This window comes from Mobula hypostoma, chromosome 2 (assembly GCF_963921235.1).
Source record: "Mobula hypostoma chromosome 2, sMobHyp1.1, whole genome shotgun sequence".
NCBI lineage: Eukaryota > Metazoa > Chordata > Chondrichthyes > Myliobatiformes > Myliobatidae > Mobula > Mobula hypostoma.
Window position 1 is genome coordinate 238,582,219 of NC_086098.1, and position 15,855 is coordinate 238,598,073.

At 50.6% G+C, this 15,855-nt stretch overlaps 1 protein-coding gene across 1 annotated transcript in view; it reads right to left on the reverse strand.

Annotated features, from left to right (window-relative positions):
* Window positions 1-35: 35 nt before the first annotated feature.
* Window positions 36-15,855, reverse strand: part of myo1eb (myosin IEb) — a 124,975-nt gene continuing 109,155 nt past the window's right edge. The window contains exons 24-28 of the mRNA XM_063041707.1: window positions 15,050-15,207; window positions 11,587-11,649; window positions 10,412-10,616; window positions 7,320-7,489; window positions 36-960 (exon numbers count right to left, since the gene is read on the reverse strand). Of these exons, the coding sequence (XP_062897777.1) occupies window positions 884-960; window positions 7,320-7,489; window positions 10,412-10,616; window positions 11,587-11,649; window positions 15,050-15,207 (673 nt within the window). The 3' untranslated portion in view covers window positions 36-883. The remainder of the gene's footprint in view (window positions 961-7,319; window positions 7,490-10,411; window positions 10,617-11,586; window positions 11,650-15,049; window positions 15,208-15,855) is intronic.

Here is a 15,855-nt window from a genome sequence, read left to right on the forward strand (position 1 = left end):
AGGAATAGAGGTCAGGTAGTGTCAGTTACTGCTGGTTCTGGGGGTGGGGATGGGGGGGGCGTCATTCCACCCCTCAAAGCTGCTCCACCGTTCAGTAAGATCATGGATATAGGGGAGACAGGGGAGGAAGTTTGGATAAGAGGGAGGGAGACAAGGAGGGATAGGGTAGTGAGGGAGCATGCAGGGAAGTATGGGGTCATGAGAGAGGAAAAGGGTGACAGGATGTGAAGGAGAACTAGATAAGCAGAAGAAAGGAAGAAGTTATACGTTTGGGATAGAGGGATGGGAGGATGAGATGGAGAAAGGGAAAGATGGGTAGGAAGGAGGGAGTGTGGTATGTTTGGGATATAGGGATGGGAGGATGAAATGAAGAAAAGGGAGAGGTAAAGGAGACAGGTGGGTGGGGGAGTAATGGGAGAAGAGTGGGACGCAGTGAGTGAGGTTGTGCCTCTAAATATGAGGGATTGGGAAGCAGAACAAGCTTCTCACACCTCAGTTGAAGAGACAGAAGACAGCAACAGACATCAATTCTGTTTTCTTTAATTAATAAATGTTCAGCCTACAACAAACTGAAGGATTGCATGGCAGGGATTAGCAGGGTGGGAGTCTGAGAAGACCCCTTCTACCCAGCGCCACACACACCCACCAACAATTATCAAACACTGGCACTTTGCTGGAGTGAGCTTCAGGGTGGTGAGAGCTGAACCCCGGCAGTATTGGGCCTGATTCCAGGCATTGAGGGCAGCTCCGGTTATTAAAGACCCCTCTCCTTTCTCCAGGAGCATTACCTCCCCCCAAAATTTCAGCCATGCCTGTGGTAGCCACCTCCAACCCACCCCACCCCTTTGCCCTCTGGGTTTGGGATTTCTTCTCCATCCAGGATTCAGATCTTCTCCACGTAGTTCCCCGGCAGCAGACCTTCCTTGCCTCGAATTCGACCGAGCCACCATCCAGACGCATCTAAGCACATGGAAGTAAGAAAGACTCAGTAATGCTTGAGTAGTGGGGAGTTCTCATAGAAATAGAACAGCATGGGAACAGGTCCTTCAGCCCATCTCATCCATGCCAACCACAAGACCATGAAGTAGAAACAGAACCGGCCACTCGGCCCATCGAGAATGCTCTGCCATTCCACCACGACAAATGATAGTGCACCAAGCTGAGGCACGCCACTTACGTCACGAGCCTGCAGTCTGAGAAACAACTTTCCCCTCGCACCCCCTGCTTTGTATCAGTCAGTTCTCCCTGGATTCCAGAGCCACCTACCATGTGGAACCTTATCCCCGCTGAATTGAACTGAATTCCATATAAACCATGTTAACCACCCTACATTGACTGTATTATTAAAAAAATCACATTATTAAAAAATCTTAGAGCAACACACACAAAATGTTGGAGGAATTCAGCATGTCAGGCAGCATCCTTCAGATGTGGTTCTGCTACTGATGGAACCTGTGATTTACATTTTGGTGGTGTGTTTTTGGGCCGGTCGAGTGCCCTGGTGCTTTGCCGTCTTCAGGGGAGTTAATTGAGGTTTCGAGTGAAGCATGCGGCCTGGAGGCAGAGCACAAGCCCGTGACCAACTCCTTTTTTTGTCCATTATAGCATGAGGAAGATTAAAATCATTGAGGACGAGAGTGGAGGGCGGGTGGGTGTTCAGTGCCATCTACCTGCATGTGAACAGTCCCTCCCTCTTGATCGCTGCTTCCAGAGGAAGGTGCCTCACTCAATAGTGGTAGAGTCCATGGGTCTTTGGCAGTTTAATTGAATTGGTTTTTGGATTGGACCCTGTAGTTCACATTATGATGTGTTTTTGGTTTCTAGACGCTCCTTTTAGAGTCATAGAAAAGTACAGAACAGAAACAGGCCATTCGGCCAATCTAGTCCGTACTGAGCTATTTGAACAGCCTACTTCCATTGACCTGCACCAGGAGCATAGCCCTCCATGTATCTATCATCCAAGTACCTATCCAATCTTCTGTAAAACGTCGAAATCGAGATCGCATGCACCATTTGCGCTGGCAGCTCATTCCACAATCTCACCACCCTCTGAGTGAAGAAGTTTCCCCTCATGTTCCCCTTAAACTTTGCACGTTTCACCCTTAACCCATGACCTTTAGTTGTCCCACCCAACCTCAGTGGAAAAAGCCTGCTTGCATTTACCCTATCTACACTCCTCATAATTTTGTATACCTCGATCAAATCTCCTCTCAATTTTTTAGGTCCAAGGAATAAAGTCCTAACCTATTCAATTTGCCCTTATAACTCAGGCCCTCCGGAACTGGCAGCATCCTTGTAAATTTGCTCTGTACTCATTCAAACTTATTCACATCTTTCCTATGGGTAGGTGACCAAAACTGCACAAAATATTCCAAATTAAGCCTCCAAATTTCTTTCCTGGATGTGGAATGTAAGATTTTCTTTTCTGTGTTCGCAAGAAGGCTGACTTCTTACACGACGCAGAACCGCTATATCAACACATACATCCATCCAGAAAGGTGATATTCCAGGCTTTTCAGGGTGTCTGGAACACTCCTCAATGATTAGCCATTTGATCCGCGAGGCCAAGCAGAAAAAAGGCAACCTAACAGTTGTCTGGTTAGACCTCGCGAACGCACAAGGGTCTACATGACCTCATCCCAGAAGGACTCGCTCACTACTACATCCTAGTGGCTATTCGAGACATGATCACCAGCTACCTAGCAGGATTCAAACTCAGATTTACATCAGCCCATTTCATGACTAGTTGGCAGGACCTCCAGAAGGGGATTCCAACAGGGTGCACCATCTCCCCCATCCTATTTATTATGGGAATAAACCTCCTATTATCAGCAACAGAAGATGTAACCTGCGGCCCGACACTGGAGTCGGGCATTGTCCAGCCGGCTCTACGAGGGTTCACAGACGACATCACTATAACAACTGTGTCACATGTCCAAGCAAGATGGGTATTGGAAACCCTGGGTGATGTAGCCACTTGGGCGAGGATGTCCTTCAAGGCCAAGAAGTCCAGGTGCATGGTGATCAGAAAGGGCAAAGTTACTAGCAAGTTTAGCCTCCAAGTTCAGGGTGAGGTCATCCCTTCCATCGAAGATAACCCGATAAAATGCTTGGGGAAGTGGTTAATGTGTCACTGACAGATGGGGCCAATGTCACCAATGCTGTGAAGCAGACAGACGAATGGCTGAATTTACCAGGACTTCCCGGTAAATTCAAGACCTGGCTGTACCAATATGGCATTCTGCCCGGGCTTCTCTGGCTCGTCACACTTTATGAGTTCCCCATGACTGTCGTAGAGGGCATCAAGAGGAAAACCAAATTATCCACCCTAATTTGCCTCAAGACAGCAAACACCTCCTCCTATGTAATCTGTATAGAGTCCGTGAAGTTGATGCTGTTTTGCCTCACTTCTGTAGACTCTGTGTCCATCTCCTGAGTAAATACAGGTGCAAAAAAAATGCATTAAGATCTCCCCCATCTCCTTTGGCTTCATTCATGGATTACCACTCTGATATTCCTGAGGCCCAGTTTTGTCCCTTGCAATCCTTTCGCTCTTAACATATCTGTAGAATCCCTTAGGATTCTCCTTCACTTTGCCTTCTTTTAGCCCTCCTGCTTTCTTTCTTAAGTGTTCTCTTATATTTCTTATACGTACTCCATAAACACCTCATTTGGTCCTACCTGCCTACACCTGCTGTGCACCTCCATTCTGTTTCTTAACCAGGACCTCCACAACTCTTGAAAACAAAGTTTCCCTACTCCTGTCACCTTCACCTTTTATTCTGACAAGATATACGAGCTGTGTACTCTCAAAAGTTCACTTTTGAAGGCCTCCCACTTACCAAGTATACCCTTGCACTAAATCTCAACCCACGGACTAGACCTATCTTTTTTGCGTATTTACTTTGAAACTAAAGTTATTGTGGTCATTGGATGCAAAGTGTTCACCTACACAAACTTCTATCACCTGCCCTGTCTCATTCCCTAATAGCGCACTCTCTCATTGGGACTTCTATGTACTGATTAAGAAAACTTTCTTGAACAAATTTGACAAACTCTATCCCATCTAATTCTTTAACAGTAGGGGAGTCCCAGTTAATATGTAGAAAGTTAAAATCACCTATTATCACAACCTTATGTTTCTTGTAACAGTCCGCGATCTCTCTGCAAAATTGATCCTCTTATTCCCGCAGACAGTTGAGTGGTCTGTAGTACAGCCCCAATAATCTAGTCATACCTTTCTTATTCCTCAGTTCCACCCATAATGCCTCAATAGGTCAGTTTTCAAGTTGGCCGTGACTGACCGCTTCCATGACAATTTCCCTGACTAGTAATGCGACCTTTGCTCCTTTAACCCCTCTCGTTCTGCAACGTCTAAAACAACGGAGCCCAGGAATATTGAGTCCTGCCCCTCCTGTAACAAACTCTCATTCATGGCTACAATATCATAATTCCAGGTGTTGATCCATGCCCTCAGCTTGTCTGTCTTTCCTACAATATTCTTGCATTGAAATGTACACAGCTCAGGACATTAGTCACACCATGGGCAACCTTTTGATTACTGACGTTGTTTGATGTCTTAACAACATCTGTCTCCACTATCTGTTCTTGCACTTTGGTTTCCATCCCCTGCAACTCTGCTTAAACCCCCGCCTTACCCCAGCACCAGCAAACCTTCCCTCCAGGATGTTAGTCCCCTTCCAGTTCAGATGTCTCTTCTGTACAGATCCCACCTTCCCTGAAAGAGAACCCAAAGATCCAAAAATCTCATACCCTCCCTCCTACACCAACTCCCTAAAGTAAAGGCATCTGTTAGTCTTGCGAGACCATGGATCTGCGCCTGGAAAGTCTTCACTCTCCAGGGCGCAGACCTGGGCAGGGTTGTATGGAAGACCAGCAGTTGCCCATGCTGCAAGTCTCCCCTCTCCACGACACCGATGTTGTCCAAGGGAAGGGCATTAGGACCCATACAGCTTGGCACCAGTGTCAACACAGACCAATGTGTGATTAAGTTCCCTCGGCTGGGGTTCGAACTCACGACCTTCAGGTCGCTAGTCCAATGCCTTAGCCACTTGGCCACGTGCCCACACACACCAACTCCTTAGCCACATATTAAACTGTATAATCTTCCTAATTCTGGCTTCACTAGCACGTGGCATAGGTAGCAATCTTGAGATCACAACCCTGGAGGTCCTGCCCTTTAACTTAGCACCTAACTCCCTGAACTCCCTATGCAGAATCTCGTCACTGTTCCTACCCATGTCATTGGTATCTATATGGACTATGACCTCTGGCTGTTCACCCTCCCACTTAAGAATACTGCGGACTCTATCTGAGACATCCTGGACCCTTTTTTGTTGCTAATCTGTGCAATTTTGATCAGGCAGACTAGTGCTGCAGCCTGCAGATAGAGAGAGGTACAGAGCTGAACTGAACATGCCTGGACTGTCTTGATGTCTTTGTGATTTGGTGTTTTGTATTCTGTGTTTTTGCTCTTTTTTCCTTCCCATTTGCATGATCCACTCAGGGTTGTATACTGCACACAGATTTTGATAATATATGTTCTTTGAATCTTGATCTATGAAGAGGAATGCCCATTCTCTTCGCCTCACCTGCCCATCACTTCCCTCTGGTTCCCCTTCCTTTCCTTTCTCCCATGGTCCATGATTCTTTCCTGTCAGATTTGGTCTCCTTCAGACCTTTACCTCCTCCACCTGTCACCTCACAGATTCTTTCTTCATCCCCCTCACCTACCCATCCACCTGACCTAGTCTCATCTATCACCTGCCATCTTGTACTCCTCCCTCTCTCATCACCTTCTTATTCTTTTCCAGTTCCGATGAAGGGTCTCGGCCAGAAACCTCGACTTTTTATTCATTTCCATTGATGCTGTCTGACCTGCTGAGTTCCTCCAGTGTTTTGTGTGTGTTCTCTGGATTTCCAGCATCTGCAGAATCTCTTGTGCATTTCAAAAATCTCAAAAAAGTTCACATACAAAGCCGTGTTGACGACCTCTAATCAATCCCATCTTTCCAACGTATGTATATCTTATCCCTCAGAATCCTCTCCAGTAGTTTACCTACCACAGATGTTGTTAGACTTACTGCTCTGTAGTTCCCAATTTTTTTGTTGCCATTCTTCTTAAAAATAGGCAGAACATTTGCTACACTCCAGTCTATCAGCACCTCAGATCATGAGGTCAATCGTCTCAACCAGGACTCAGCAATTTCTTCTCTGGACTTCCACAGCGTTCTAAGATGAACATGGTCAGTCCCTGGAGATCGTTCACCTTTGTACCTTATAGAATGTTCCCCAACCTTCCCAATTGGAGTGGATATTGTATCTCCTCCCCTGCATATCCTGCCTCATTGGGAGATGGGTTTCGCACTGTCTGCCATCCATGGATGGGCAAAGTATCGCTGAGTGTGTAATCAGTGTTACTGCCCGTGTGTTCCCATGAGTGCAGGTCATAAGACACAAGAGCAGAATTAGGTCATTCAGCCCATCAAGTCTGCTCCGCCATTTGATCAAGACTGATTTACTTTCCCTCTCAACACCATTCTCCTGCCTACTCCACCTAACCTTTGATGGCCTGACTAATCAAGAACCTATCGACCTCCGCTTTAAATATACCCAATGACTTGGCCTCGATAGTCATCTGTGGCAACGAATTCCACAGATTCGCCATCCACTGGCTAAAGAAATTAATCGTCAACCCTTTTCTAAAGGGACATCCTTCAACTGGGCCCACTGGTTCTAGACGTGGGCTGAAAATTAGCAGATAGAAAACATCCTCTCCACATCCATTCTATATAGACCTTTCAATATTTGAAAAATATCAATGAGATTCCCCACCAACCCACCACGCTTCTAAGGGAGTACCGGCCCGGAGCCATCAAATGATCCTAATACATTAACCCTTTCATTTAGGGGATAATTCTCGCTGGTCTCTTCTGGACCATCTCCAATACCAGCAAGTCCTGGATATGGGCCCCAGACTGCTCACAAAACTTCAGATGTAGTCTGATCAATGTCTTCTAAAGTCTCAGAACTTCCTTTCTCAGCTACAGAGCTGGATAGCAACTAAATCCTAATGTGGAATGGTGCAAGTCAATGGTGAGATCGCACTTGGAGTATTGTGAACAGTTGTGGTCAGCCAGCTATAGGAAAGACATCATTCGACAGGAAGGGGTATGGAAAACATTCTCAAGGATGTTACTGGGTCAGGAGGCTTGAGTTCTGGGGAGATGCTGGGCAGGTTGGGACGCTCCCCCCGTGCCAAAAAGTAACCCCCCCCCCCAAACAGTTCCTGTTCTTACCTTCCCGTACAATCTCGATGATGTCGTCCGCGTTGAAGCTCAGCTCGTCGGTGTCCTGTGCGTCATAGGCGTAAAGTGCCCGGCAACGAGCCTGCCTCGGGCGGGGCTTGGGTTTGGAGCGCCCTCCCCCTGGGACGGGCTTCACCTCCTTTGACATCCGCCTGTGCAAGCTGGGAGCAGGGGTGGGAGAGGGAAGCACAAGGTGACCTTTGGGAAGCAGCAGCCATCCCCGGGAGCAGCGGACACTCGCCTCTCCCCACCCCAGCACAAACCTGCTCCCAACATCCCCTCCCCTCCCCTCCCCCTCCATCCTGACTGGTTGCATCACGCAGAGCTGAGAGAGTAGAGGAACTCGGTCCAATACATCCCTCCCCACCATCACCGGCATCTGCAGGAGGCACTGCCTCATAAAGGCAGCCTCCATCAACAAAGATCTCCACCATCCAGGCCACACCATCTTCTCACAGCTCCCCCAGAGCAGAGGATACAGAAGTTGCAGTCTCACACCACTAGGTTCAGGAACAACAGCTTCCCTTCAACCATTCGTTTCTTGAACCAGCCAGGACAACCCTGATCACTGCCTCCGTAGAGTAATGCTGTGAGCATTCTGCACTACAATAGACTAAGACTTCTTTTTGTTCTAATTGTGTTCTTTCTTGTAAAAATTGTGTATAATTTATATTTAATCTAAGTTTCTCAGGGTTGATTAAGGTTGTCACAGCCTGGGCAGTAGTGGGAATGAGCTCCCACTGCCTATTAAATGCTCCTGATGGTGTGCATCTCAATGGCAAGTCCAGCTCCTGGCCTTCACGTGTGGCTTAGCTACCATGCATGGTGGAACTGTTTCGACTGACAGGAGAAGGGGCAAAGGTGGGCCACTGGTGCCTTTAAACCTGTGGCTTTGCTTTCAAGCGAGAAGGAAAACTCTGATCTCAAACCTCTGCTGCCTTGCATTTGTATCCACTCATGGGGAAGTCTTCAAGAAAGGTGGGAGGAGAAGATGGCAGTGCGACGCAGCACGTGCAGCTCTCCGGTGAAATGATATCGTATTTGTAAGTAGGGGCCGTGCACAATTCTGATTTGATGGAGACAGCCCTGAGAAGCACGGAGGAACACCTGGAGAAACTTCTGAAATGCCCGGTTCGCTGCCGCTGCTACTGTGCGATCGAGAATCTCCGGAGGGGAAGGCCCCAAAATCCCTGGCTTTGCCTGCTGCTGGCAGCTGGGGCTGGGGTCGAAGCGCTCGGCAGAGATGGTGCTTGGTGTCGGAGGCTCGAAGTTTGCGGACGGACTGAGAGTCGGACTGTTGTCGGGCATGGCAGGGAGAGTTTTCTTCCTTCTCCCGTCTGCGTGAGATGTGGGACTTTCGAGAGACTTTGTACTTTTTTACCGTGCTCATGGCCTGTTCTTCATCAAGTTATGGTATTGCTTGCACTGTTGTAACTATATGTTATAATTATGTGGTTTTTGTCAGTTTTTCAGTCTTGGTCTGTCCTGTGTTTCTGTGATATCACACCGGAGGAATATTGTATAATTTCTTAATGCGTGCATTACTAAATGACAATAAAAGGGAACTGCATGTCCTCATAATCTAATCTAATAATCTAAAGAGCAACTGCTGTGGAACAATCTGTTGCGGATTCCCTAAGGCAGTCCTACATCAAGTTCAAGGTTGACAGCCAACCCCTGCAACACTGCTGGTGCCAAACGGTATGTATTGGTCTCTGCCGCTCATTTGGATTCATTAGCTGTGTGGAGAGGGGGAGCCTGCTGCACGGGCAACAGATCCTTCTTCATATCGTACTGCCCTGGCTTATATATAACAACGTAAACAGCTAGGACAACATCCATGGTCGACCCTGACATATGGAGACCCCTCCAAGTTCCTCAGGTAGGTCCTGACCCTGGTGGAAGCTCCTTCTCGAGGTAAGGTGGTCTTGACCGTGCTGTTCTGCTGGTGAAGGTATGGCTCTGGGCACAGGAGTTCAGAGTGCTGCTTATACACTGTGCTGTACTATGCCCGGGAGGCTGCTGCAGGGAAGTTTTTCATTGAACCTGTGCATACATGAACTTGGCCATCTGATAATAAACTCAACTTCGACCTACACACCATCCTAATGTCCCTGCCCATCTCTGTAACCCCCTCCCTTCCCTGCGCACCTCCCCATTTCTGTAAACCCCCCACACCCCTCCCTATCTCTGTAACCCCCTACACCCCTCCCCATCTCTGTGACCCCCCACACCCTTCCCCATCTCTGTAACCCCCTCCCTCCCCTACACACCTCCCCATCTCTATAACCCCCCCTACACCCCTCCTCATCTCTGTAACCCCCTACACCCCTCCCCATCTCTGTGACCCCCCACACCCTTCCCCATCTCTGTAACCCCCTCCCTCCCCTACACACCTCCCCATCTCTGTAACCCCCCTACACCCCTCCCCATCTCTGTAACCCCCTACACCCCTCCCCATTTCTGTGACTCCCCCCACACCCTTCCCCATCTCTGTAATCCCCTCCCTCCCCTACACACCTCCCCACATTTGTGACCCCTGACATCACTCCCCCTCTGTAACCACCTCCCTCCTCCACACACCTCCCCGTCTCTGTAACCCCCCTTCCGTAAACACCTCCCCATCTCTGTGACACCCAACACCTCTCCGTCTCTGTAACCCACCAGCCCCTACACCCCCAGTCTCTGCAAACATCTCCAGACCTACATCGTTCCCAGTCTCTGTAACCCACTCCCTCCCCTACCCCTCCCCATCTCTGTAAGCCCCTCCCTCTCCTACACCCCTCCCCGTCTCTGTAAACCCCTCCCTCCCCCTACTCCTCCCCATGTCTGTAACCACCCCCAAACCCTACAACTCCCCTGTCTCTGTAAACCCCCTCCCTCCCCTCCATCCCTCCCTGTCTGTAACCCTGTCAGGCCCCTAAACCCCTCACTGTCTCTGTGACGCCCACCGCCCCCACTCCAACCCGTTCACTTCTCCCCATCTCTGGAAACATCCTCAGCCACTTGAGATCTCTGTTATAATCTGGGAAACGGGGCCCCCTTGCCCGGTTCCTGGTGTTTTGGGATTGTGCTCCACCTACCCTGCCACTCCCTGGTCGGGAACGTTCATGAAGTCCAGGTTCTGCTGCTCTAGATGGGTCCTGGCCCGCGTGGACGCCCCGTGCCGGGGTAAGGTGGGCTGCTCCATGCTGGTCCGGCGGTGAAGCAAGTTCCCCTGGACACGGGCGTCCAGTGGCGAGGGTCCCAAGGGCGCGTCCTGCCTCCTGGTTGTAATCTGCACGTCACCTGAATGGTGAGAGCCAGGTCACCCATGTTGTAGGATTCCCCTTCTGTAGGCAGTCACAGAGATGGAGGGGGTGGGGGTCACTGAGATGGGGAGGGGCGTTGGGGAGGGTGAGGGATTACAGAGACAGGGAGGAGTATTGGGCCAGGGGGTGTCACAGAGATGGGCAGGGGTGTAGGGGCCGGAAGGGGAGGGGTGTAGGGGCCGGAGGGGGTTCAGAGAGGGGGAGGGGTGTAGGGGCCGGAAGGGGAGGGGTGTAGGGGCCGGAGGGGGTTCAGAGAGGGGGAGGGGTGTAGGGGTCGGAGAGGGTTCAGAGAGGGGGAGGGGTGTAGGGGCCGGACAGGGTAACAGAGAGGGGGAGGGGTGTAGGGGCCAGAGGGGGTTCAGAGAGGGGGAGGAGTGTAGGGGCCGGAGGGGGTTCAGGAAGGTGGAGGGATGTAGGGGTCGGAGAGGGTTCAGAGAGGGGGAGGGGTGTAGGGGCTGGAGGGGGGTTCAGAGAGGGGGATTGGTGTAGGGACCAGAGGGGGTTCACAGAGGGGGAGGAGTGTAGGGGCCGGAGGGGGTTCAGGGAGGTGGAGGGATGTAGGGGTCGGAGAGGGTTCAGAGAGGGGGAGGGGTGTAGGGGCTGGAGGGGGGTTCAGAGAGGGGGATTGGTGTAGGGACCAGAGGGGGTTCAGAGAGGGGGAGGAGTGTAGGGGCCAGAGGGGGTTCAGAGAGGGGGAGGGGTGTAGCGGCTGGAGGGGGGTTCAGAGAGGGGGAGGGGTGTAGGGGCTGGAGGAGGGTTCAGAGAGGGGGAGGGGTGTAGGGGCTAGAGGGGGTTCAGGGAGGGGGAGGAGTGTAGGGGCCAGAGGGGGTTCAGAGAGGGGGAGGGGTATAGGGGCCGGAGGGCGTTCAGGGAGGGGGAGGGGTGTAGGGCCCAGACAGGGTAACAAAGGAGGGCAGGGGTGCAGGGACTGGAACAGATTTACTCACCGGCAGGGAGCTGTTGTCTCGAATGTATGTAGGCACTTTTTCTCTTGTCTTTCCTCGTGGGCCCTGGAAACGATAATAAAAGCATTTCTTGAGCATTCCATCACTGGCGGCTGCCACCCGAGACAACCTGTTGTTGTAGCTCAGGCCGCACGTGCCGACACACTGCCCATTTCCAGTGGCCGTGACTCCCTCCTACCCTCTTAGGGCACCGGAGTAGGGTTTGTGGTCAGTGTATCTCTTTTACAACACTAACGAGCACCGATTGGGGTTCAACTCCAGCCGCTGGCCGTAAGGAGTTTGTATATTCTTCCCCCTTAACCCGTGGCTTTCCTCCGGGTTCCGGTTTCCGCCCGCAGTCCGAGACGTGGTTAGGGTTAGTGAGTTGTGGGCATGCTGTGTTGTCAGCCTGCTGCCCCCAGTGCTTCCTTGGACATTTCACTGAATGTTTCACCGCACGTGTGACAGATAAAGCTGCTCTTTCACCTCTTACCTCTTTCCCAGAAGCATTGCCTCATCAGTCAACAGTTCCCCTTTCAAATCCCGTTGTAGGTGTCAGCAAGACAGAGTTAAACGGTGAGGTTAAGCCAGCCAGGGTGGTTTTTGTTGGAAAACACAGGGTTTGGAATGGATCTGCTTGGGGTATTTGGGATGAAGTGAGACCTCTGGAGAACTTCAGTCAGACCTGCCCAGGCAAGAGGTGAGAGCCCAATCCAGCACTCAGAGGCAGAAGCTGGAAAGTTCTGAGCTCAAGAACAGCTTTCAGTGTGCTGTTCAATACTGAGCGGACCGCTTGTATAAGAAGATGGATTCTTAACCTCACAGACTACGTAGTTTTGCACTTTCTCTGCGTGTACTGCACTTTCTCTGCAGCTGTTGCATGTTATTTTGCATTTAACTGAACTGCGGGTAGTCTAAATTACCCATCGCATCACCTGCACCAGCTACCTGCCACCAAGGGCATATCTACAGAAAGGTGCCAGTAACATCATCCACCCTGCTCTTGGACTGTCGGTCCCACTCCCACCAGGGAGGAGGCTACGTAGTGTCCAATTACTTTCCCCAAGCAGTGAGGCTGATCAACACCTCCACTCACTAACTCCACCACTAATTTATTATTTCCTGTCAGTCTCTTTGTGTACACTCTAGTGCCACTGTATAGACACAATCAATCTCTGTATACAAGCTACCTTATGTATTTATGTTTTTGTGGTTTAAAAAAATTTTTTGTGTGCTGCATTGGATCCGGAGTAACAACTATTTTGCTTTCTTTACACGCGTACGGGAAATGACATTAAGCAATCTTGAATCTTGGTATTGTTTTAGACAATAGACAATAGGTGCAGGAGTGGGCCATTCGGCCCTTCGAGCCAGCACCGCCATTCACTGTGATCATGGCTGATCATCCACAATCAGTATCCAGTTCCTGCCTTATCCCCATGTCCCTTCACTCCGCTATCTTTAAGAGCTCTATCCATCTCTTTTTTTTTACCTTATTCTGCTTCAACGCTGGAACTGTGTACTGATCTGACCTGTATGAACAGTGTGCAAGACGAGATTTTCACTGTATCTCGGTACATGTGACAGTAATAACCGATTCCTGTTCCAGGAAGCTGGAATAGTCTCCATTAATTTGGCCAAGTTATATTCGCCCTGAGGAACGGCAGGAGGCTGTTCAGCACCTCAAGCCTGTTTGTGTTCTCTAAAACCGTGGCTAATCTGACACTCCCTCCCATCCTTACCTTCCACTTTATCGTATACCTGCACTGCACTCTTTCTGTGGCTTTTACACGTTATTCTGCATTGTTATTGTTTTCCTTGTACTTTCTCAACGCTGTGTGATGATTTGATTCGCATGAACAATATACAAAACAAGCTTTTCACTGCATCGCCATACATGCAACAATAATAAACCAATTCCAGTACCAGCTCTCTTGTAGTTTGAATATCCACTCCGAATACAATCAGTCACGCTGCTCCACAGTTCCCCAGGAAGGAGAATCCAAATATTCCCCCACCTCAGAGGGAGGAAATCTCCTCGTCCTCTCCATCAGGAACAAAGTGTCTGAAATGCTTCCACCATCCTCTCTGTTCTGTACATCCCCTGGGGGAATCAATGTCTCTGCCCCCGCCCTGCTGAGCCCCTTAGAGCCCGAGGCCTCTGAGATTCGTTGGGTTACTGGCCTGACCTCTCCTCAGAGCAGCTCTGTCTGATTAGGGGTCTGAGGAGATCTGATACGTCACCACAGACTCCGGCAAACTTCGGAGAGCGTTCTGACTGGCTGCATCACTGCCTGGTAGAGGCTCCAATGCACAGGCTCACAAAAGGCCACGGAGGGTTGTAACCTCAGCCAGCTCCATCACGGGCACAACCCTCCCCACCGTAGGGACATCTTAAAAAGGCAAAGCCTCAAGATAGAGAGTTCGCAATTCTCGCCTACCCTTCCATCATCCTTGTGCCTCTTAAGTGCCCCTGGTGCGTCTGCCTCTATTACCACCCCAGGCAGGGTGTTCCATGCACCCTCCACTCCTCTGTGTAAAATAAACTACCTCTGACGTCCCCCCCCTTAACTTTCCTCCATTCGCCTTAAAGTTATGCCCCTCGTTTCAGCCACTTCTCCCCTGGGGAAAAGTCTGTGGCTGTCCACTGAAACGCTGCCTCTTACCATCTCGTGCACCTCGATCAAGTCACCTCTCATCCTCCTTCGCTCCAGAGAGAAAAGCCCTCGCTCACTCAGGTTATCCTGGTAAGGCATGCTTGCTCACCCAGGCAGCAAGTTCATACACCTGACAATAATGAACCAATTCCAACCTCAAGCCTTGCACAAAAGGACACAAGCTTCGGGGCTGGGCACTGAACTCTGTGCACAGGAACATTCAACACTGCTTAATGTCATTTCCCATACACTAGTGTAAATCCAGATCCAATGCAGCACAAAAAAAATCACAAACATAGTAATAACACACCATAAATATAAGATAGTTTATACACACAGACTGATTGTGTGCCCATAAACAGACACTAGGTGACTGCCAGGAGATAATGAAGTAGTGCTGGAGTAGTTGATCAGTCTAACTGCTCTGGTCTGGTGGTCCTGGTGTGGACACTACGTGGCCTCCTCCCTGATGGCCCCTGAGCAGAGTGGGTGGGATCCTTCATGATGTTACTGGCCCTCTTCTGGCGCCTTTCTGTTGATATGTCCATGATGCGAGCAGCTGGTGCTGGTGATGCGTTGTCGAGCTTTCTTGTCTGCCACAGTGCATGAAGAATCCCAGGAATTCCGGAGCGTTGAGGATGGATTGGTGGGGGGTGGGGAATGAGGTGGAGGGAGATGGGGGATGGCGGGCTACGGGGAACTGCCGTGGGAGGGGATGGGTCTGCCACGGGGCGTGGCGGATGGCGGGGTAAGCAGACTACGGCAGTGAGCGGCTGGGAAGGGAGAGACGCACGTGGGGCAGGACTCACTGGCGTTTTTGGGCAGCCCAGGTCCGATGCTGACTTCCAGCAGCTTGTTGGTGGGTTTCAGCACTGCCACATCGCCCTGTCCCACCCGGAACTGGATCTGACGCGTCCCTGCCGCCGCCCATGGCCCCCAGCCCTCCTTCTTCACCTTGAACTCCAACCTGTGAGGCAGAGAGGCTAAAGGTCAAATGTAGTATATCTCCTAGCAAGCCCCATCTCTCCAACTCCCCGATCATCTCACCCCATCCTCCCCATCTCCCTGATCATCTCATCCCATCCTCCCAATCAACCCCATCATCTCATCCCATCCTCCCCATCTCCCTGACCATCTCATCCCATCCTCCCAACCACCCCCATCATCTCATCCCATCCTCCCCGTTTCCCTGACCATCTCATCCCATCATCCCCATCTCCCTGACCATCCCATCCCATCCTCCCAATCAGCCCCATCATCTCATCCCATCCTCCCAATCACCCCCATCATCTCTTCCCATCCTCCCCATCTCCCCATTATCTCATCCCATCCTCCCAATCACCCCCCATCATCTCATCCCATCCTCCCCATCTCCCCATCATCTCATCCCATCCTCCCCATTTCCCTCTCATCTCATCCTCCCCGTCTCCCCATCATCTCATCCTATCCTCCGCGTTTCCCTATCTCATCTCATCCTCCCCGTCTCCGCATCATCTCATCCCATCCTCCCCTCTCCCTATCTCATCCTCCCCGACTCCCCTATCATCTCACCCCATCCTTACCATCTCCCTGACCATCTCATCCCATCCTCCCCATCTCCCTGACCATCTCATCC